The 23330-nt window shown below is 40.8% G+C and overlaps 1 protein-coding gene across 1 annotated transcript in view; it reads left to right on the plus strand.

The window, feature by feature from the left end:
* LOC122556083 (multiple epidermal growth factor-like domains protein 6) overlaps positions 1-23330 on the plus strand; it is a 297520-nt gene that overhangs the window by 202871 nt on the left and 71319 nt on the right. The window contains exons 6-8 of the mRNA XM_043702517.1: positions 10108-10230; positions 15225-15350; positions 20220-20342. Of these exons, the coding sequence (XP_043558452.1) occupies positions 10108-10230; positions 15225-15350; positions 20220-20342 (372 nt within the window). The remainder of the gene's footprint in view (positions 1-10107; positions 10231-15224; positions 15351-20219; positions 20343-23330) is intronic.

Here is a 23330-nt window from a genome sequence, read left to right on the forward strand (position 1 = left end):
TCACTTAACCAGAAACGTAAACTCTGACTTCTGTCCACAGATGCTGTTAGACCTGCTGAACATTTCCAGTAATTTCTAATTTTGTTGTTGTTAATAATAAGTGAGCTTTATTAGCAGTTTAGTTGAGGTTCTTAGGTTTATACATTAACGGAAGAAAATAGCACCCAGTTAATTGAGAAATTTGCTGAAAACAAACTGATTACAGAATGCCAGCTGAATAAGGAACTTTAAAATAGAGGTGGGGGACCCCTCACTGAGGTTTGATTGAAAAATACATCGGTATTCTCTTGAGTCTGTTCAATGACTGACTGTCATGGTAAACAAATTGAGAAAATAAAACTTATAAATCACTCTGGGAACTGACTTGTCCAATATTGCCATCAACTGGATCATAACAGGAGAGACAAAAAAACGTCAAATTTGAAAGGGAGCAACGATTTGTACTGCACAAGAGAAGGGTGCTGATTAGTTGGCAAGTAAGCCCTGGTTGGTCATAGCACTGCCGTGGAGAACATCATCCTGCAAGATGGTTTATTTACACTTGCTCGAAGTCACATGTATTCAGACACAGGAACCTGTCCTCTGCAGGAAAAAAGAACATTTCCAGGCATCATGCCTTTATTTGAATTAAACAAAAGATTTAGGACAATAACTCACTGATACATTCATCCATCCAATCTCCTCCTTCAAAGCAAAACCAGTGGAATCAGGGAGGTGACTAAAATTTCCAAAGGGCAACTTGTCAACAGGGAGCCCATTGAAACTGAAACACGAACAGCCAATCCCTTCCTGCAATCCTGGCTCTCAGCTAGCACTCAGGAAAAGCCTCACAACAGAGCCTGCCATATTCCATCTTCAAAAGTTCTAGCAACCAGTTGGGGAGGTGATGTAAGTGATCCAAATACCTGATGGTGGTTTGATATCTGTGAGAAACAGTATGAACTCTTAAGTTTGTCTTACATCAATTTTAGTGACGCCTGCATTATAGAAGTGACACAACATTTGCAGCAAAGGGAGTGGCTTCAATCAAACTGATCTATGAAAGCTTTACAGGAGATACTTTCTCCCACACACCTTCATCTAACTCCATCAGCACATTCTTTCTATTCCTTTCTCCCTCTTGTACTTATCTAGCTTCCCTTCACATGCATCTGCGTGATTTACCTCCACATTGTAACCACTCTGAGTAGAGCGGAGTAACTCATTGTTATTTTGTGGCAATACAAGAATTTGATTTTATTAGTACAATTAAAACACGTGGTCAAAACTGCGGAACCCTGACCATTTTCCCCACGGCATTTGAATAGTATTTAATCCCTTGAGCCCACTGTGACATTCAGTGAAATCACAATCATATTCCCAATGATGCCTCATATCCTTTTATATTTTTGATAACCAAAGCTATGATTCTCAAATTTAAGGTTAACAATTAACCAAGCAGCCATTGCCATTCACAAATCAGCAATCCAAAACTGCACCACTCTTTGCAAATACAATGTTTCCTGATTTTACTCTTGAAAGGACTTTGTCTAAATTATAGGCCATGTTCCCTAATCCTAAATTCATCAGCAGCAGTTGTTCCTGTGGCCAGACTTTTCCTATTTTTTTTATTGGAATACAATCAGGGTATCTCACCCTCAAGACTAGCGAAACAGGTCACCTAAAGCTGCAATCCAGAAAACAGTAACTTTTTGTTTAGAAAGTATGCCAGCAGTGAGCCATTCTTCTGGGAACCTAGCAATGAGAAGTGTTTTTTGTTCTTCACAGGGTGTGGGTTGTAGTGAGGTGGGGTCATGAGGCTTAGAGACAAGGGCAGATGTTAGACTTCAGAGACCATCCCCTTGACTATTCTTGCCCCAAATTTACTTTCCCAAACAGGAAACTAATTGCCTTTGTAACCAACAAGAGAGTCAGGTCATTGGGGAACTGGGTTTATACCCGCATATGGCCATTAATTGAAGGCATAGGTTTAAGATGATAGGGGAAAGATTTAAAAGGAATCTGAGGGGCAACTCTTTCACACAGATGGTGGTGTGTATATGGAACAAGCTGCTAGAGGAAGGGATAGAGGTGAGTTCAATTGCAACATGTAACAAGACATTTGGACAGATACATGGATAGGAAAGATTTAGAGGGATATGGCCAAACACAGGCAAATGGAACTAGTTCACTTTAGGAAAGCTGGTTGGCATGGACGAGTTGGGCCAAAGGGCCTGTTTCTGTACTGTATACTTCTATGACTCTAAGACTCTGTGTGGGGACATGAATCTATAGATGGAATGTTGAAAAAAGTAAAACTTGCTTTAAAACTATTTCCTACCTTCAGAAGTCTGAATCCGAAGAATGGCAGGTCTCTCTTGTATCAAGAACATTCTATCTTAATCAGCTGATCTTGATGACGACTGTAATAAAATAAACAAAGTGCTGGAGAAAGTCAGCAGGTCTGGCAGCATCTGTTGAGAGAGACTATCTGTGGTCAAATTAAGCCCAAATTAATGTCTGCTCCCACAAGGCCAAATTGCTATTGGGCAGATGGTATTGAAGTGGACATGTTCCCCGCTGACTCTTCATTTGGTGTAGTGATTGGACCGAGAGCCAGGTGGATCTCATTGACTATGAGATCCTTGATTGGGGTTGTTAACCTGTCCCAATCGGGAATCTCTGGCTGACAGATATAAACAGGAGATGTTTCACTGTGTCTCACACCTGCACTCACGCAACATAGGTGCTGGGGAAAAATAAGCACTTATCACAGTTAGGCGGTAGTGTGGACGCAATGAAAAAAAAGGAAAGAAAAACAAACAGGAGTGTCAAAAAAAAGTAAACAGGAGATGTAAGGACTCTCCTCTTTCTCGGGACTGGCTGTGAGCTGGCTGGTCAGAGTCCATGTACTGTATACATGTAAAGAAAGGATACCAGCTTCTGTGCAGTTATTTCATGTGGCATAGTAAGAAATTCTGCCATCCAAAAAAATCCTACCCATAGGTGGCTTCCTGACAGACACATGTGGAACTGATTTATACTTGTGAATGCGTACAGGCAATACAGGGTTACGCTCTTGTATCATTTGATCTGTGTAAATGCTCTGCTGTTATGGGACTGATTTATCATTACAGCTGCAGCATTATTCATAAATTATACACAACCCTAGGCAAAAAAAAAGTCTCTAATTTTCAGCTTGCCCCTGCACCAGCAATTTCATTCCATACATTGTTTGTCGCATGAGGCTCTCATAAATAGCTGACATCTGAGCTTCAGGATGTGTTTGACTGGTCCTGAGAGTATGGAGGGAGCATGAGTGTCAGTTTCAGGTTTGGCTCAATCAGATTTACTTGGTGAATACACTCTTAAACAGTCATTGAGTATTCTGGTTTAGCTGTTACATGCAGATCGTTCAGCAACATCTTCCCTAAGGAGCCAAATTATTTCCAACTGGCCTATATTTAATATTGATTTTCAAAACATTTGGTGCCAGGTATTTTGATCCACAAACATCAGGAATAAGACTTTAAAGGAGTGTGGATATGAAATTCATAATTTAGGAAAGAAACAGCACATATTATTGCCAACCTGCTGGGGAAGATCCAAGTCACAGGTTCAGACAAGGAAAGCCAGAAAACTGAAATGTCATGTAATTTTTTTCAATCAATGCTTTTGTAATATGACCTAGTTTTGAATTGCAAGTTGTATAAAAAAGGAAATTACAAACAAGTTTACCGCAGTTATATCTATCAACAAAATGAAATGTCATTAACTGTGAATGTGGGATTCACATCAGGAGGCCTTTTATTCCATTCATTCCTGGAATGAGAGTAGTGCTGACTAGCCAACAGTTTTTGTCTACCGTTAATTGTCCTTGAGAAAGTGCTAATGAGCTGCCTTCTTGAACCGCAGCATGCCATGTGCCATTTCTGAGCAATTCCAAGATTTTGACTCAGGGCCACTTGGGCAGAAATTTACTGGGGGAGCTGGAAGCCTACTTGCTCTTCGCAAGGCTGACTTACAGCTATGATATGCTGTGGCCAGGCTAAATTGGTTAACGGTGGTTAACTCATTTGGGAGTTGGTGAATCTGCTGGCGAATCTAACTGCTGGCAGTTCCATCACTGTCAGCAAAGTTCAGTAGAAGGCACTGCCAGTACTGCATGAAGAGAGCCAATGAGGTATTTGAGTGGCCTGAGAAGGCTAGGGCCAGTGTATCACAGTGAGAGAAACAGTAGAGCACAAGGATGGGGGAGACTGAATTTGAAACCCAGATTTTGTCCGGCAGATAAGGATGGAAGTCATTGGTGTAATACTTAGGGAACCTGACTGGAAAAGAACATCATTTATTGTTGAACACCAAAGTAGAGCTCCTACTTGAGATGTACATACACTCATCCCAGCCCAGGACAGACATTTCTACAGACCCCCTTCACCCACTCCCCCCCAAGTCTGCTTTGACCTGTTCAGAGATGTTATTAAAGACCTCTGGAGCAGGTGGGACCTTGAACACAGGCCTTCTGCTTCAGAAATAGAGACACAATCACTGCAGCTCACAAGCGCCCTCCCTGGTCTGTTGTTTTTTCCTTCTTTAAATTGTTGCTGATAGACTAATTTTTTTCCAATTGAAATTTCACTATTTGTCACTGTTGAATTTGAACTCCTGTCTCCAGAGCATTGAATCTGGGTTACTATTCTAGTGAAATTACCACTACTCCACAGCCCCCTCCCCTTCATGTAGACATTTTTAAAAAGTAAGCCCACACCCATACAACTGTCCACACATTTTTTGTGTGGTTTGATGCCATGCTTTGAGTTTATGTTTGAGACAGCTTGATCGAGGAGAATGCAAAGTTACAACTGTCTTAAACCTTAGACTTCAAGTAGAACTATTAAACATCACTACTGAGTACACCTCTACATAGAAATTATAGGAATACCAAGCTGAGACATGAGTTAATGACTGATCTGTCATCTCTGTGTTCCTATACATGTAGATGGTTGCTGTCTGTTGGTGTGCTTCCAGAGAGTGCAATGTTTAGTGTCTTCTAACTCTGCCAATGCTGCTCTATTTACATTCCATTTTGCAGCTGCATGACGTCATTACATAGTCATCCCAGGGTCCTGAATGCCTGACACAACACCCACCAGCCATAATGTGATGTGCGCAGTGGATTATCGGGGTCAGTAGAACTTTTAATGAGCTCAGTTGACCCTTCGTTATTGACTTACATTTGGTGGATGAATTGCCAGTCCTTGGCCTCTGCCCACCCTGTATTACAGGGAGTGGGCTGGGCACTGACCTACTTTACATGACTCCCTGTTGCTGAAACCTGGCAGGGTCCATTTATCTCTCTTTCTCTGCCTGACCGGCTGGACATTTCTAGCATTTGTTGTGCTTTAACTTTGAGCCATTCTATTGTTTGACAGCTCATCCTATGTTGGAACCAGTCCCAGACATTAGTGAAGAGGGCTTTAAAGGGTCAAAAGGAAAGGGTGATCCTTGATCATACCCAATGCCTTGATCAATGCTGTGAAGATTGTCTTGTTTTGTTCTTATTCAGTCTTTGTGTAGTATTTTAATAGAACTGGGAGATTTATGAGAGCATTTCACAGAGCAATGAAGAGTTGACTACATTGCTTTGAATCTAGAGCCACCCTACAGTTCACACTCTATAAGGATAACATTTCATTCCTTTCAGGGCAATAATGAACCACATGGGCTTGAACAATGATCTGGAATTGTCATGTTTGTGAATGTATAGAGAAAATATAGAGTTACTATTGAAACTAGCTTTATATTCTAGCAGCCGAATTTTATGCTTCCTCCTGGTGAGATTGCAGGTAGGGGTGGGAGATGTGTATTAAATTACCCTCCTACCAACTGCAACTTGCTTTCAGTTTACACGGAATTGTGGATGAGGCACCGGGTGGTTTTCCCTTGCACTAATTGAGGTTGATTAATAGCCCTTAGGAGCAGAGTCCCTCTGGAATCAAATTTCCAGTCATCAGGAGGAGCTCAAGGACAAGCTGGGGGCAGGGGGAAGGTATTTGGGGAAATAAGGTAGTGGTGCAGAGGGGTGGTGGGTGGCTACTCCGCACATCATCTTGCTTGGGCCGTGAGCAATTTGGAATGGGAGATGCCCCTCTCCCTGGCCCACTTTCTATATTAGGTGCCCCCTTCTGCCAAGATCTGCCTTCAGCTTCACAAGTGCTCTTTCTGTATTACATCTGAGCACTTTCACCCTTGCCCAAACCCATCTCTACCATGGTGCTCCCCTCTCATTGCCACTACAAGACCCCAACTGACTACCATCCTGGCTGAGGGACTGAAAATACAGGGTCTGCTCATAGACCTTTAGTGACCACTGTGCCCTGTAATGATGATTCTAAGACCTATACAAGCCAGCAGCTCTGTTAGATGGGGCTTCTTGCTGAAAAAGGCGGGGAAAGCACACATCTAGCTGTGGAGCAGCTGGCTTTGACTGGTACGCAAAAAACAACGCCACCTATTAAATTATTACAGGTTTATTTCTTTGTTTGAAAGTCTCACATTGGGTATGTGCAAAGAGCATTATTAAGAGGGAATTTTACAAATTCTCCCCCTACCCAATTTGGAAACTGGGCATGATGTTGCTTGAACTGGGCCAGAGGAATTGAGCTATTGATTTCCCTCCCCAATCCCATCAGCTGTAATTTTACAATGCAGGTGGTAAAGAACTGTTCTTCTTTGAGTTTGCAGATTGGGTGCTGAAGATGTCATCAAGGCCTGTGTGCAATATGAGCCTGAGGCCTGAACAGTACAACTGTGATGTTTTTCCTCAGGTTAATCATCCCAGGGCTAGAAGTGGCCTAGACAGTTATAGTTTACATATGGGCAGCCATAGGAAACCTTAGGGTCCCATTTTCCAGGGACCCTTCACCCTCTCCCCACTATAGACCTTTAGTTGTCTTTCCACATCTGAAGCTCTACTTTTGGACTGTGGTTGATTCCACATAAGCCCTGGAGAGGCCTGCTTCTCCTAATCCTCAAGCAGCTACTTCTTGCTGAGGACAGTATCCAGGCTTCAGCCGACAAGTGCCAGGCAATGACCATCTTTAATAAAAGAGAATCTAGCCATTGCCCCTTGACATTCAATGATGTTACCATCACTGAATCTCCCATTATTCACATCGTGGGGTGTACAGAGACTGAATTGGACTAGCCATATAAGTACTGTGACCACAGCAGCTGATCAGAGGCTAGGATTCTTGCAGCAAATAACCCACTTCCTGACTTCCCAGCAAACTGCCTTGCTATTCTTCAAAGTACTGTTCCAACATTTTTCAAGACTACCTGAGGAGCCATTGAGGTCTCTGTTTAATGTCTTAGTCACAGCATGGCACCTTTAACATTGCAGCAACCCTTCGGTACATCAGTGGAGAGTCAGTCCTGAAGGCTCTCAGGTGGATTTCGAATTAGAAGAGACAAAGAGATTTGTTGCTTAGTTATCCCTTCATCATTTTAATAAATCTCCTTTAACATGATGAAGATTTATCCATTTGTGAAGTAGTTCCTTTGTGACTCACTGTTATAATCTCCCTAATGCACTTATTCACAAAATCTCTGCACTTGGGAGAAAGGAAGCTGAATTCTGACCTTGGCATAGCAACAGTTTTGTTTCTCCACAGCAAAATGAATAAAAATAGTCTCTGCAGAAAGTTGAAAGGCTGCTTTTGCTTTTGTCACTTTGTGAAATTGTTGCAACCTCTGATCTGATTACACCATTGGGAAAGGCTGCCACAGAATAGTTGATTCCCCATGTGAGCTTTTTCTGTACTGTAATGTTTTATCAATTTAGGAGCCATTTGGAATTCATGAATTATTGCTAAACTGATGTCAGGGATGCTACATGTATTCTCAGTGCCCTGAGCTAATAAGGGAATAAATCATCCAAGTTTCTGCTTCACCTCACTGTCTAATGATTCCCAATAGAAACCACGCACAGGATCAGATTTAGATGGCCTGACCTGTTTTGGCTAATACCCATGTTTCAAACTGTAAAATTACCATTCATGTAAAGTATGTTTCAAACGGACAGTTCCTGTCAATTTGCACTGGTGTGTGTCAGTGCTTTTGCTGGAGGATGGGAGAATGTGGGAGGAGGAAACTGCACAGTAACAATAACAAATGCACACAGTGGCAAACATCCTCATAAATATCTCAGAGACTTTGGGAAGGTAAAGATGACATTGCTGTGGGTGTGAGAAAGAGTTGGGCAGACAGAGTAGACTTCACTCAGTCGTCTACTATTTAAGTCAATGTGTTGCATCATTTTATTTGTTTTTCTGAGCACAAAAAACACCAAATCTTTTCTTGACCTCCAGGCTTTACTTTCATAAAGATAGTTTCCTTTTCCCTTCTGTTTGTATAAAGCTGAATAGAAAGCTCTTCGGGACTTTTTATTTGGAGCTTCTGTCCCTGCACTCTCAATCTAACTATTGACTGGAGTCAGCAGCTTCCAGGGTTTGATACTTTGAGCTCCCTGCTATTTCTGGCTGGAATTGCTTTTCCTTTGCATTTTGGCATTGACTCTGCAGCTGTCAAATAGATTTAGTTGTTCACAACTTGAGTTGTTACTGAATTTATTATTTATTTCCTCGCTCAAGTGAGCTACAATACAAAAGTTGCATCAGTGTGAAATTTCAGTTTTCCCAGCAAAACATTTTTTTAATCCAGATTTTTGCTGTTAGCTCTATTTTATGACAATGTCAACTGGAAGTAGCCATCACTCTTTTTACTATGATGCCGTAGAATTGTGTATCTATAAGCCCAAAATATAGAATAAATTCTCTGACAACATGGTGCATGCTCAAACTGCTTTCACATGTGCCTAACCGTAATAATCTGTGCAGTATCCAACTTTGGATGTGATGCCCGTTATTCACAGGATAGGAGTTAAGATGTCATGTTGTGGTTGTACAGGACATTTGCTTGGCCACTTTTGGAATACTCCATTCAATTCCCATCTCCCTGTGGAAGGAAAGATGTTGTAAAACTTGAAAGGTGCAGAAAAGATTTACAAGGATGTTGGCGGGGTGCAGGGTTTGTGCTTTAGGGAGAGGCTGTTTTCTCTGGAGCATCTAAGGCTGAGGGGCGACCTTATAGAGATTTATAAAAACATGAGAGGCATGGATAGGCTGAATAGCCAAGGTCTTTTTCCCAGGTCGGAGAGTCCAAAACTAGAGAGCATAGATTTAAGGTGAGAGGGAAACAATATAAAATGGACCAAAGGGACAACTTTTCCATGCTGAGAGTGGTGTGCAGAGGAATGAGCTGCCAGTGAAAGTGGTGAAGGCTGGTACAATTACAAAATTTAAAAGGCATCTGCATGATTACATGAATAGGAAAGGATTAGATATGGACCAATCGTTGGCAAATGGGACTAGATTTAATTAGGATACCTGGTGGGGCATGGATGAATTGGACGGAAAGGTCTGTTTCTGTGCTGTACATCTCTATGATTCTGTGATTGTATCTCCTACATTGAAGCAAGACTGTATTAGATGCAGAAAGCTCCTCAATTCTTTAATGCAAGTCAGTTCTTCTCAAGTACTCGATCACCTCCACAATATAGGCACCACCCTTCATGGTATCTTCCGTCCATTATATATTTCTTATGCTATTCATTCCTGACTCTTGTCTTTGTATTGTGTATCTAGTATGATGAGGACACTTTAAATAGGGATGACTGCACATTGGAATGCCATATTTAAATTGGCCCAACACGGCTTGAAGGAATGTTTTACTTTAGATCCTACTGTGGGCTACATCATTCCCTGACAGTGGGGAAAGCTGTTGAATTCTTCCAAGAGCTCTGGGTAGCAGCTTGGTGATGCCAAGGACAATGTGAGTACAGCTACTATTCATCCAATGTTTCCCTTCTCGGATCAGCCACAGCATCTCAATTTTGCAGGAAACGTTTTAGTATTCTTGGCACAGACTGCTGATGTATCATCAGGAATGGTTACCGATTAATTATTCAATGGTGTGTTTTACATTTAATATACCAGTGTTCTTTTCTCTCAATATTATTATGCTCTGTTTCACCCAAGCCTGAATGTTTACTTCTCTATTGCTGTGCAGACATTGATGAATGCTCTGTGGTCAATGGAGGCTGCCAACAAAGTTGTGTCAATACCCATGGGTCCTTTTACTGCGAATGCGAGCATGGGTACAAGATCCATGCAGATGGTCGCACATGCATCAGTAAGTTTACACACACAAGTATGGTAAGCATGTATTATGTGACCTGCTGACCCGTTTTCTATAAATCTGAGCAATCACATTGAATATTCCTCCCTCTATTCATGAAGTTTCAGAGCCCATTGAATTTGATGACCTTTTTGCTATGCATTACTATCTTGAGAAAGTGCAGTTCAAAAAAATGTTTTCGCTTCTGCTTTCACTTTGACTCTCCTTGTAAGAAGAAATGATTTAAAATTTAATAAATGAGGTCTATTCAGAGTGGATCAGATTAGATTCCCTACAGTGTGGAAACAAGCCAACAAGTCCACACCGACCCTCTGAAGACTAACTCTTTCAGATTCATTTCCCCCTGACTAATGCACCTAACACTATGGGCAATTTAGCATGGCCAGTTCACCTGACCTGCATATCTTTTGGATTGTGGGAGGAAACCGGAGCACCCGGAGGAAACCCACGCAGAATGTGCAAACTCCACACAGACAGTAGCTTAAGGCTGGATTCGAACTTGGGTCCCTGGCACTGTGAGGCAACAGTGCTAACCACTAAGCCACCATACATTTTGATATATTCAATATTTCGTATTCAGATTGCTCATGAGGCAAAATGTGATATGAAGGGCACTTTACAAGCATATATCTAAGCCATGCCACATTTAATCAGAGAATGCTTCATTGAGATAGCGAAGCTGGAGTTTTTCTATCTCTCTTTTTGTATATTGAAATCAAATTAGCTGACAGCCAGTTCTTGGCATTATTGCCTTTCTCAACAATTGTTTGTGCAACCATAGTGGTAGCTCTGTTACTTTAAATTATTTTAATATATTTGGATACAATCCATCCAGACCTAGAGATTTTGTTCCTGTCCTGAGTTAGGTCACCTTATTGATCATCAGTCCACTACCCATTTTTATCTGGAACGTCTGTACAGGTTTTTTGATCTTCTTGTTATGAACCAGACCAAACCCCTCAAAATATGTTAAGAAGGTAGTCTAGACCTGAACTTTTTCTTATTTTAAAGCTAAGTGTAGGACGTTGTGTTCCAGATGCAATCTGATTGGTCAAACTATCAACTTAAAGCAAAACACATTTTATTTTTACACTACAGTTAAAATATCAACAAAATAAAATATAACAGAAGAATTGACTTAATTTTAACTCTTTCAAAATGTTTAACATATATTATTTACCACAAATTAGCAATTCCAACATAGTAACATCACATAAACACACCCTTGGCAAAGGCCAGAATAGATTGTCTCATGTGCAATTCTAGAAGCAGCAGGAGAATCCCAGGTTTTAACTGTAACAGAGAGAGGAATAAAAGCTTCCACATTCAGCTTCAAGACCCCAGCAACTGCAGAAAGCTAAAACTAAAATTCCTGGCTCTGTGGGAGATTGATCACATCCATTCAGGTTATTTCTGTCGTTCCAATTTTTTAAGAAATGCCAAAAGCTAACAAGCTGTTTATTAATAGCTTTGAGCAGATGGCTCATTGCCTGTGTCTCAACCTTTCCTCATTAAAAAAGGGACAAAATACACCTCTTAAAGTCACAGTATCATCACAATTTATAGTCTTGTCTAGTCTATTTCTTGATAATTGTTTAGTAGCTCTACAGTTTTTATGCCATTTTTTGCTGTTAATGATGCATATCCTGTAGTAGCAGTATTTGTATCCCTTTATTGGTTATTTATCTCTCTGTGGAATTATTTACTATTTATTAATTCTTATATATTGTAGTTTAAAACTTTTTTAAAAGTATTCATTTTTAAAATTACCCCTTGGCCATCCTGTTCTTAGCTGGCTATATACTTAATGTAGTTCTTATTCTTCAGTTTTGATTTTGCCTTTATTTCTTTATTTATTTGTGGTGTGCCATTGGATTACCATTGAGCTGGTACCTAATGGACAACACTGTATATGTTCTCCCTCTTGAGTTCTCTACCCAAGGGAAGGTGTGTGGTGATTATTCACCAAACCATGAATACATGCCAGAATAGAAGGGTGAGGAGATAGGCCCCATGTGAATCTCAGTCTGAATTAAAATTGAACCAAGGCTGTTGACATTATACATCAGAAATAGATACGTATAGAGCTCTCAAAGGGTTGTGGGACTGGAGAAGGTCATGAAGAGATAATGGAAGAATGATTTTAATTTTTGGGAAGGTATATAGAGCGTCTTTAGTTGATTTGCCCTTCTGTCATTCCTTCCTCTTCAGTAATCAAATCTATGTATTTAAATACACAATATGGCAAAATGTAAAAACTAGGTTCTGCATCGCAGAGCTGCCTGGCGCATTGTGCTGTAGATGTAGTTGCAGAAATACCAAGCTGTTTTCTCAGCTGAGTGTGCAGGCATTCCTGGATTGGGAAAGGATTCCAAACTGGAGTCTGTTTGCAAGTCGATTTGTCAGCAAGTTGGAACCCAGTGCAGGACAGCATAACGGAGCCATTCATCAGTACAGGAAATTTCATACATCAAGTCTTTCAAATTATGTCACTGTATAAGATTGCATTCGTAAATTGGACATTTGTAAATTGGGAGCCCTCTGTTATTTGGATGTGCTATTTGAACTTGGATGGTACGCTTTCACATCATGCTAAACTGCCACTGCTCTGCATTGTGAACTGAACACCTGGATTGTTTTGCCTCTATTGGCTCTGAACTGCATTGATAGAGGTTAGCTTCATCAGTTGGTGTATGAGGTCAGGGTAAGGAGAAGAGCTGATAGGTAAAGGAGTGCTTCCATCACAGAATAACAAGGTAAAAATAAAAATAAAACTTGTTGCTTTTTGCAGTCTACAGATACAAAAGGTATTGGGAGATGTACAAAAGAGATGCTTTTGAAAAAGGTCAGAGGATAACATGATTAAACCACTTCGACAGATAAGTGCAAAATGGTCAAGGATATAAATGAATGAGGCTATCCTTCAATCCATTTCTGTAGGAACGTATTCACTAATTACCACTGTCAAGCACAGCAATTTTTTTTATTATACACTGTCAGCTGAGTGATCTCTTATTACTGCGAACCTCTTTCAATACTAGTGACTCCTTTTACTTTGTAACACAATTTTTATTCCTTTTCCTGAATGCCTCAGGTAAAAGTAAGAAAGTATCTTTAGCCACCTGGTAAATTCACTCTTTTGAATTTCAAACCGTCTTTATTCCACTCCAGACTACCCTAATCTTTCTCCATCTCTTATTGGATAGTCCCAATTTACACACCATCAGTGTTTTGTAACATGCTGCTTGGTCACAGCATGTTACATTTTGGACAGTTTAATCAGGAAGGCAACATAATAATGTTCTGTCTATATCCTGACAGTACAGGCAGCTATCAAACTTGTAAAGGTAGAAATTCCAAGCAGAGTTCCTTGGCAAATGTTTTACACAATTGCATTATACTCTTTGTGTGTACTATTTCCATACAGGCATCAAATGTTTTGGTTGAGTTTTGCAAGGCCATAACATGCCAATTGTTTTTTTTAAATAATGATGTGACAGTTGTAATGTTTTATACCATGCCATCAAAAGCAGCACATTCATTTTTAATAGGATGCCATTAGCACTCAGGTTGGAAAACCTAAGCGACATTGTATGCCATAGTCAAGCTCAATCACCACTGCCTTGGGAATTTTTAATAATCCTCACTGAGCCTATACAGGACATGAGGTTTAGACATTCCAACCTCAAGGCTGTAAACCATAACTGAGCAGTCCTGTTTTCCTTGCCTTTCAGCCCCCTTTTTTGTGTTTTTTTGCGCTAAATTGCCAATGCTTTGATCTCTATCTCAGATTTTGATGGATAAGTGTTAATTTGAATGGCAGCTGCAAGATGCAGTGAAGCCATCCCATTCTCTTACACAGCAGGCTGGAAATGTGTTTGCTGCAAAACATTTACCAACTTTGCTCTTTTGAAGCGAATTGGGGAGTGAACGAAAAAGGAACTTTACCTCAGGGAGAAAAAAAATCCTGGATATTTTCCACATCATTAAACAAGCAGCACTTTGAAGCTAAAAGGTCACAGACTTATTAAAGGCAACGCTGGCATTAAAGTTAAACCGTTGTTATTTGATGCTGTTTCTGCTTAATCGCACCTTAGCGTGACCACTTTGAGTGAATGTTAAAGTCTTCGGAAAGATGAATAACATTCAGATGAACTTAGAGGTTAGGAGATGCTGTGATTAGTAGGATCACTGTTGTCTGCATTGAATTGGGAGCATTAATTATACAGACAGTTCCAATGACTTTCAGTACTCATCTTCTATGTGGTACTTATACTTTGACCTCTTTATATCTTAAATTGAGGTGTCCTACATCCTGATTCTGTATTCTTAATTATTTTAATTGGTTTCTTTAAAAAACGTTCATCTGTCATTTGCATGGTCTCAGAGTTTTGGGGTGGGGGAGTCGATAGGACTGATTTTCCTAACTCTTGCATTCTGAAATGCATATATTTGAAGAATGCATGCACAGGGGAAAGGTACTGATCTCTGATACTGAATCTCTGCCTTCCCTTGTGTCATGAAATGGAATTTGTGCTGATAGCTTCTATTTGTAGTAAGTGTAGATCATGACAGTTCATTTTGAAGGGACATTGCTGATCTTCTCATATCACTTCCTGTTTGAGAACACACTTGGAGTGGCCAGAAAAGTGGTTCCTGGGTCGTTCCTTTGAGCCCAGGAGAATCGCAATCCTCTTGGCTGCAATGTTCAGATAACAATTAGAAGGTCCTGACCACACACAGTAGTAGCTGATTTTTCTTATTTCTGGTCTATAGACTCTGCAAATGGTGGGACTTATGGCTGGAGTTTGGCTGTGTATTATAAATGACCTGAGCATGAATATATGAGGAGTTAAATCATTAATGATCGAATCATCTACAGCTGCTCTCCACTAATCATCAATAGGGACCAGAGGAAAGTGGTACTAATGTGATTACAAAAGAACAGGATTCTAAATCTTAATTTGTGTCTTCTATTTTGAAATCAGCTGTCAACTCCTGTTCGATGAACAATGGTGGCTGTGAGCATGAGTGTGTGCAGATCAGTGAAAACCATTACCAATGCCTTTGTCAACCGAACTACCAGCTGATGAGAGATGGAAAGCACTGTGAATGTAAGCTACGCGTTTTACACTACCAAACACTCTTTCATTACTGAGCACTTATAGTACAAAGCAGGGACAATTGTAGTACGTAAAATTAGTGGGGTTTGTGAAGGAGTGCCGGAATTCTACAATGTTATCAAATTTCAAGGTGGAGGCTGTGAGGAAAGGGAGCTTTTGTCCTTTTCTGAACCTTTGAACATTATAAAATTATTTCTGTTAAAAGTTTTAATGCTTAGCAAATGGCATACTATATCCGTGTTTATTGTACTAACCGAGCCTAACTCTGTTTAGCAATTAATGAGTTTTTTAAAATTCAGTTTCTCACAATTATTAATCCCCCTTGGGCTGAATGGAAGAATAACTGATTGATCTGTTTAATCCAAACCTAAAGAAGTTTGAAGAGTGACAACTCGATTCACAGCGTCTGTGCATCATAGAGGTTATACCCTCAGGGCCATCAATAATATGGATAAGAGTGTCATTGTGCATGGATAGAGTGGCCAACTCTGTGGAACAGCAAATGCTTGAGTTCATGCAGACCTTGAATATGACTGTGCAGACTCTGGATACCATCACATCTGACATTTTAAACTTGATAAGTTTGATGGATAAACTTGATAACTTGTCTTAGCCTCACAGTTCTTCAGCTCCAAAGTGTTGTTGAGCAGGGCATTGAATTGCAACTTACCCATAAGTAGGACAATGACTAATGGGCACTCGGAACTGTGTGAATTCCACTCAAACATTCTCACTTCTCATCCACTACACTCTCAGGACCAAATCAGCATCAGTCATTTTATTGTCTCTTTCTTGATAGTTGAGTGTACTTCTACATAGGTGCAGGGGTTGTGGTCTACAGTAGAGCCCTCATAGACTCAAATTCCAAGAGGATGTTGGCTAAGTGCATCATGGCATTCAGAGCAGAGATGTGGGTCTGAGCAGTAGGTCTCTACCTTTGCTGAATTTCTTGGAATTGGACGATGTACCAACTGGAAACACAAAAGAAGAAAGCTTTATAGCTGCTCTTGGGTGAATGAGAAATGTTTATCAGTCACTCACATTTTGCTTTTTTTGAGCCATTTCCCATAATGCCCATTCTTCGTTGCTGGGTGGCGTGTTACCATCTGAACTTGTTTGAAGTAAAGGATGATGAACTGACAGGACAAATGAGTGCTGTGCCCAAGACCATAAGATATAAGTGCAGAAGTAGGCTGTTCAGATCATTAAATGTGTTTCACCATGTATCGAGATCATGGCTGACCTTATATTGCTCAAGTCCACTTCCATGCCTTTTCCCCATAACCCTTGATTCCCTCACTGATTAAAACTCTGTCTATCTTTGGTGGATGGTTGTTGTGAGGGGGTCTTTGTGTCAGTGCAATGTGTGGGAGGGAAGAGAAGTTATAATATGTTCTTCTGATGTCAGTTCACTAATAAAACTTAAGTGAGCCTAGAATTATAAAGGCATCCAAGGAATTGACACCAGTGGCTGGTGGTGCATGGCTCTCATGACTTGCTCCTCCTCCGAATTCTCAGATCTTGACTCTGTAGCATGCTCCTTCTAACTTTCCAAATTTCTCTTGCTGCACTATGTTATGCAAACCGCAGTGCCCCGTGACCAGTCAATGCACCCTGACTAGTTTTTGTCAATGGTACCTCCAGATTTGTCTGAAATACATCATCAACCTGCAGTGGCTTGTTCAGCCACACTTCTGGTGGTCACAAGCCAGCTTTCAATTGTGTGGACTTCTTTCGAATTATCATTATATAGTTGTACACCAGCTCATATTGATAGAGTGTAAGTCCTGGTCATTCATTAATATTTCTAGATGATCTGTGGAAGCTGGATTGCATTATATGCGTGGTCAACCACAGTATGTTCTCACCTTTGGAACAGCAGCCGAACTTTAATTACTGCTCATTTTGACTGGCATCATCATTCCTGACGAAAGGTTCATGCCCGAAACGTTGATTCTCCTGCTCCTCAGATGCTGCCTGACAGGCTGTGTTTTTCCAGCACCACACTCTCGACTCTGATCTCCAGCATCTGCAGTCCTCACTTTCTCCTGGCATCATCACAGGCAAAGCTCATGTTAGGTGCAATTGACCCACCAATCAGGTGCCTTGAGCTGCCAATTGTGAGATCATGAACGGGCCTGTGAAGGAACTTTGGAAGAATCCAGAGGCGGAAACAGTTGAAGGCAATGGTACCTTTGGCAGCAGCTGGTAAAGCCATAGGCTCAAGGTCCACCAGGCAGCAAGTCGTCATCTAAAAGGCTGCAAATACCCATGAGTAACTATGTGACAATATGAAGCCTCCAAAACTCTGCTGATCAGATAGGTCAAGCAAACTCATCTTCTGCCTGTAAGACTCTGTGTTCTGAGTAACATCTGTGTTGTGAGTTGGTGGGCGGCACGTTGGCACAGTGGTTAGCACTGCTGCCTCACAGCGCCAGAGACCCGGGTTCAATTCCCGCCTCAGGCAACTGACTGTGTGGAGTTTGCACGTTCTTCCCGTGTCTGCGTGGGTTTCCTCCGGTTTCCTCCCACAGTCCAAAGATGTGCAGGTTAGGTGAATTGGCCATGCTAAATTGTCCGTCGTGTTAGGTAAGGGGTAAATGTAGGGGTATGGGTGGGTTACGCTTCGGCGGTTCGGTGTGGACTTGTTGGGCCGAAGGGCCTGTTTCCACACTGTAATCCAATGTAATCTAATCTCTTGTGAACTGCATCCCTTTGCTGCTCTCCAGGTCCCTCCATCTTCTTTATTGCTGCTTTAATAGAATCTAATCTATTTGAGGTCCAAACCACAGCATCCAACACACTACCTATCCTGAAATGACCCAGAAAACCTACAAATTAGTGAGTAAACTCTCAGTAGATTGCAGACTCGATGGGCAGAAGGGCTCTTCTATGTTATATGATTCTCGACTCTAATGTGAACAAATCTTTGCCAGTAGTACATAAGAGTATTGAGTATTAATTGCAGCATTCCTATGAGTTTGATTGAGCATTCTCAATTGCCACTGTGTCCTCACCTTACTTTCAAAAGTGATTTTCAGCTCTCCCAGGAGCAATTTTTAAATTGGAAAGCACATTGAAATCTCTCTCCAATTAAGCATTTAGTATATGTTAAAGACAGCCAACTTTCCTGATCATATTGCACACTAAGCAGCCTTTGCTGTTCTAGTTAAACTTTGAACTTGCCAGATTGGAGCAGATGCCTGACAGACTTGTATATTTTTCAGGTTTTCATCTCACATTTACACCAAAGCCCTAAGAAGTGATCTAGGAGCACAGTCACTTATAGAGTATGGTCTGGGATTTCCAGGCATCTTTAACATTACTGGAGTATAAGACTGGAGTTCTGCTTTATTTAACAGAACTACACTCCTGCAGGTCTGTCTGCAACACAGATGAGAGAGCCTACTCTTGACATCAAATTAGCACTTGGCCAATTGTGGTATCAAAGAGCCTGAGGGAAAAAAAGAAAGTCAGTTGGAATTGGAACGAAAGTGCTCCAGTGGTTAGAGTCATGAGTAGTATGAAGGAAGCTTGTTGTCCACTCATCTCAATATCAGGACATCTCTGCTGGAATTCTTCATGGGAGTGTCCTTGGCCCAACCATCATCAGCGGCTTCATAATGACCATCCCTTCATCAGAAAGTCAAAGCTGATGATATGATTTGGAGATGTCGGTGTTGGACTGGGGTGTACAAAGTTAAAAATCACACAACACCAGGTTATAGTCCAACAGGTTTAATTGGAAGCACACAGCTTTTGGAGCGATGCTCACCTGATGAATCACCTGATGAAGGAGCGTCGCTCCGAAAGCTAGTGTGCTTCCAATTAAACCTGTTGGACTATAACCCGGTGTTGTGTGATTTTTAAAGCTGATGATAGATACTGATAACTGCATAATGTTCAATGCTTCTCAACTATTGAAACAAACTATGCCCATATACAATAAGATCTGGACAACATTCAGCCTGACAGTTCTGACTTATGCCTCAAACATTGTGGACAAGTTATGGGTCAGTGAAGTTACTTCCTTCAGGATTCCTGAAGAAGGGCTTATGCCCGAAACGTCGATTCTCCTGTTCCTTGGATGCTGCCTGACCTGCTGCACTTTTCCAGCAACACATTTTCACCTCTGATCTCCAGCATTGACTGACTGTGTGGAGTTTGCACATTCTCCCCATTTCTGCGCGGGTTTCCTCCCACAGTCCAAAGATGTGCAGGTCAGGTGAATTGGCCATGCTAAATTGCCCGCAGTGTTAGATAAAGGGGTAAATGTAGGGGAATGGGTGGGTTGCGCTTCGGTGGGTCGGTGTGGACTTGTTGGGCCGAAGGGCCTGTTTCCACACTGTAATGTAATCTAATCTAATCAAAAAAATCTAATCTGCAGTCCTCACTTTCTCTTCAATGCTAATGGTCAGTTTGTAAATTCCCTATACAGTGCAATCTTGGAAGAAAGATTACCATAAGGGCTACGGTGGTCAAAGATAAAGATCCAATGCCTTCTTCTCAGAATTGTTACTAATAAGCAATAAATACTAGCTTTGCTGGTGTTACCCACATGCTGAAAACATATTATTTTCAAAATGGCTGGTGAGAAAAACAAAGTTGACAGAACTGTAATTCAATCAAAAATTTAAAAGAAACTGTGCTGAATTAACATTATAGCCCTTTCCAAAAATAGAAAAAAAACATTGCATTGTAATCTACAGCAGGTAGCCTTATGGTAAAATTAAGGAGAATGCTTTAGTGTGCACGGATGTGGACTCTCCAGTGTACGCACTGTCTGTTAACAAAGAGTTGCACTACAGCACACCAAGTGAAGTGCTCTGAGTTTATTTATGTCTGGTTTGTTCTCATCAGTGAAAGATCCTTGCAGTGAGAGGAATGGTGGGTGTGGTCACACGTGCCATAGTGAAGCTGGAATTGCACAATGTGAATGTAATCCTGGATATCAGCTAATGTCGAATGGAAAAAGCTGTGAAGGTGAGGAAATTACTTGATTTCTTGAGTGTGATTGATTCAAACAGCAGCCTGTGTATATCCCAGCTCCCCCTCATGTGTTCAATCCAGTCATATTCTTTGTTTCCACGTTGAGGTCACCAAAGACTAATACCAGCTATCTTTCATTGAAATAGTTATGAATTAACATTTTGACAACTAAAATGATGAGGATTTCAAATCATTATCTTGCTGTTTAAATGGGAACTTCCATTTTTCCAGTAATAACCAACACCACCCTGTATATGGGCAAGTGAAACATTCTCAGTGCAAAACAAAATCTTTCCTTATCATTTTCTGATTCACAAAATGACACAAAAAAGTTTAAACTGCCACTTGTATTCTTTATTTTAGCCCATTGTGCTTGCACTACTGTGTTAACTGAATTCAGTGCATCGCTCATTATTGTACTCCCTCAATATTTAGATGTGTTAATGGTTGCTGCGCCAGAAATACTTCTGTGTCCTCACACACCTGAACATTTTTATTAGGTTTAAGTGAAATTCTGGATGATGATACAGCTAGAAAACAGTTAAAAGTGGAATGACAGGGAGTTGGTCCAAACATACATTGGACAGCTAATGATATAAATTGGCCATTGATTCTTGAGTTTAGCCTGGTGCAATGAAAGGGTGTTTTTCAAAATGGCCAAACACTGCTGACTCCACAAATCAGCAATACTGTTTCCTTTCGTAGTACACTGTTATTTGGAAATGCATCCCACAGAATTCTTTGCACTTATTCATTGCCTCAATTGATAACAGAGAGTTAAAAACTTTACTTCCTGTTCGATAAGTGAAACTACTCAGTTTACTTGACTAATTCAACTTGAAAGATAGATTCTTTGAAGAGGGTTTACATCATCTCGAATTGGGAAATGGTGTTTGTTTTGAGTGCACATTACAACAGATGTTCAATATAAGGACTTTATGAAATGAAGCACAAGATGTCTGTCTCCAGGTCATGTGCCACATGTTGGAGATCGCATGACCAGTGTTCACTCTAAGCTGTGGATTGGTATGCAGATGCATGATTTGCAACTTCAAAATGTCTCCACTAAGATCTCCACACTCTCTCTGCAGCCACTTTTCTTAAATGCTAGCCATCAGGTTTTGGTGATTTGTTTGCCTTCGGTTGTATTAGTTTGCCAAATGCTGCTGAATGCAATTGGATGGCTTTGCTGCATTAGGGTTGGTTCAAGTCATGTCATACTGAAGGGGAAATTCATCAATTACAGTGGAGCAATTCAACACTGCTGTTGCCATCACTACTTGCTTGTTTTTGAGTGAATGCTGCTACTTCATGTTCCCAATAGCATTGTATGTTCTTGGCTGTGAGTTGTCATAATTGTTCACACTCTAGTAGCTGTATTTTTGTTAGAGCTCTCAACCTTTCAGTGCGTGGCACATGTACTTGGCTTTGAGCATCTTTAAATTATTATTTTCTTGTTGAGTGTCAGGCTCACATTATAAGCTCTGTCGAGCAGTCATGGTAAATTGTAATTGTGGTCAGCAACAGCTTCTTTCATTATGGCTGTACATTCATCAATTAACAGATCATCCATTATAGCTTTCACTTCAGCAAGATCGCTAACTATCTCATGATATTTGTATTCTGTTGTTCTGGATCAGTGGAAAGGGTAAACAACATGGGTAGCCATAAGTATCTCCCAAAGGGGCACAGAATGTAGTTAGAAAGCTTCTGTGCTCATGCAGCTTTACTTGCCAGTAACCATCCTTCTCACAGAGGGTGATGAAAACTTTTGCCTTTGCAAGTTGTGGTAAAATTCCATCAATGGTTGTCATGGGATAGTGAGGTATCTACAGGGCTTTATTTAGACTTATTAGGTTATTATATAGTCTCAGCTTTTCAGATTATTTCACTGCTGCCATGCTGCTAATTCATTTTACAGGAGTTGTCACTTTCTTGTTTACTCCCTCATTTTCTAGGCCTTTGGGTAGCTAGAATTTCGCTCAGCAGATGCTGAATTGGTCATCCCCTTCATGATGATAATCTCCAGGAAAACATAGTAACCCTAAGAATACATTTTTTTACTCATCTAGGATGCATTTCATGGCCAATGGTTTTGTGTGCAGTGATACCCTACAATTCACTTTTAGAGTTGCTTTGCCTGTGATGAGTAGCATTTGCTCTGAACCCCAGATCTTTATTTGTGTTTTTGCTTTGGGCTTACTGAGTAAACTGTCCTCTTGGCTCAGGTATTTAGCCTTTACTTTCAAGAGCTTCATTTTTGGATTGCCACGTTGAGCCACTTCTGGCAAGACCACTATGTTGCATGACACAACAGTTTTACATGGGCCTGATGCCCTTCTTTTGCAGTCCTCATTCAACAGTCACAAACCATGTCTCACCTATTGATCTGATTGAGCATGCATGTTGTCTTCATCAGAATCTTCAGTACTGCTTGTCCAGTGACCATCTGTTTGTGGTTGTGGTGCTTCTTTTTAGACATGCAGTTTACGCAAAAGTGATTCAGTTTTTGAAGTGCAAACACCGGTTACTCCATGCTGGACATGCCTCCTTCTCTTTTGCATGATGTCTTTTGCAGTTCTGGCATCCTGCCATTTGTCTGTGATTATCCAGTCCTGTGTGCCTGAAGTGTCTGTCAGCACAATGCAAGGCCTGGTCTATTCTGCATGAATATCCTCCAGCTCCATACTTTACAACCTCATCTCTTCTGCATAAGTCAATTGCTCTCCTCAACATAAGTTTGCCTTCTCTTAATAGACATGCTTTCACTGTTGGATCCCTTATCTGTCATACAATCCTGTCCCAAATTAGCTCACTCCTTAATTGTGTCTGCAAGCTATGTTAATGAAATTATGCATTGACTAATGGACTCCTTTTCATATTGTTACCTGGTAATACTCAAATACCATTCATTTGTAACATTTCCTTTGCTCAAAACTTGCCTTTAAAAATTTTTAAATTTCACCTGTGTTTTTTCTGCTC

Source organism: Chiloscyllium plagiosum, chromosome 13 (assembly GCF_004010195.1).
Source record: "Chiloscyllium plagiosum isolate BGI_BamShark_2017 chromosome 13, ASM401019v2, whole genome shotgun sequence".
Lineage (NCBI taxonomy): Eukaryota > Metazoa > Chordata > Chondrichthyes > Orectolobiformes > Hemiscylliidae > Chiloscyllium > Chiloscyllium plagiosum.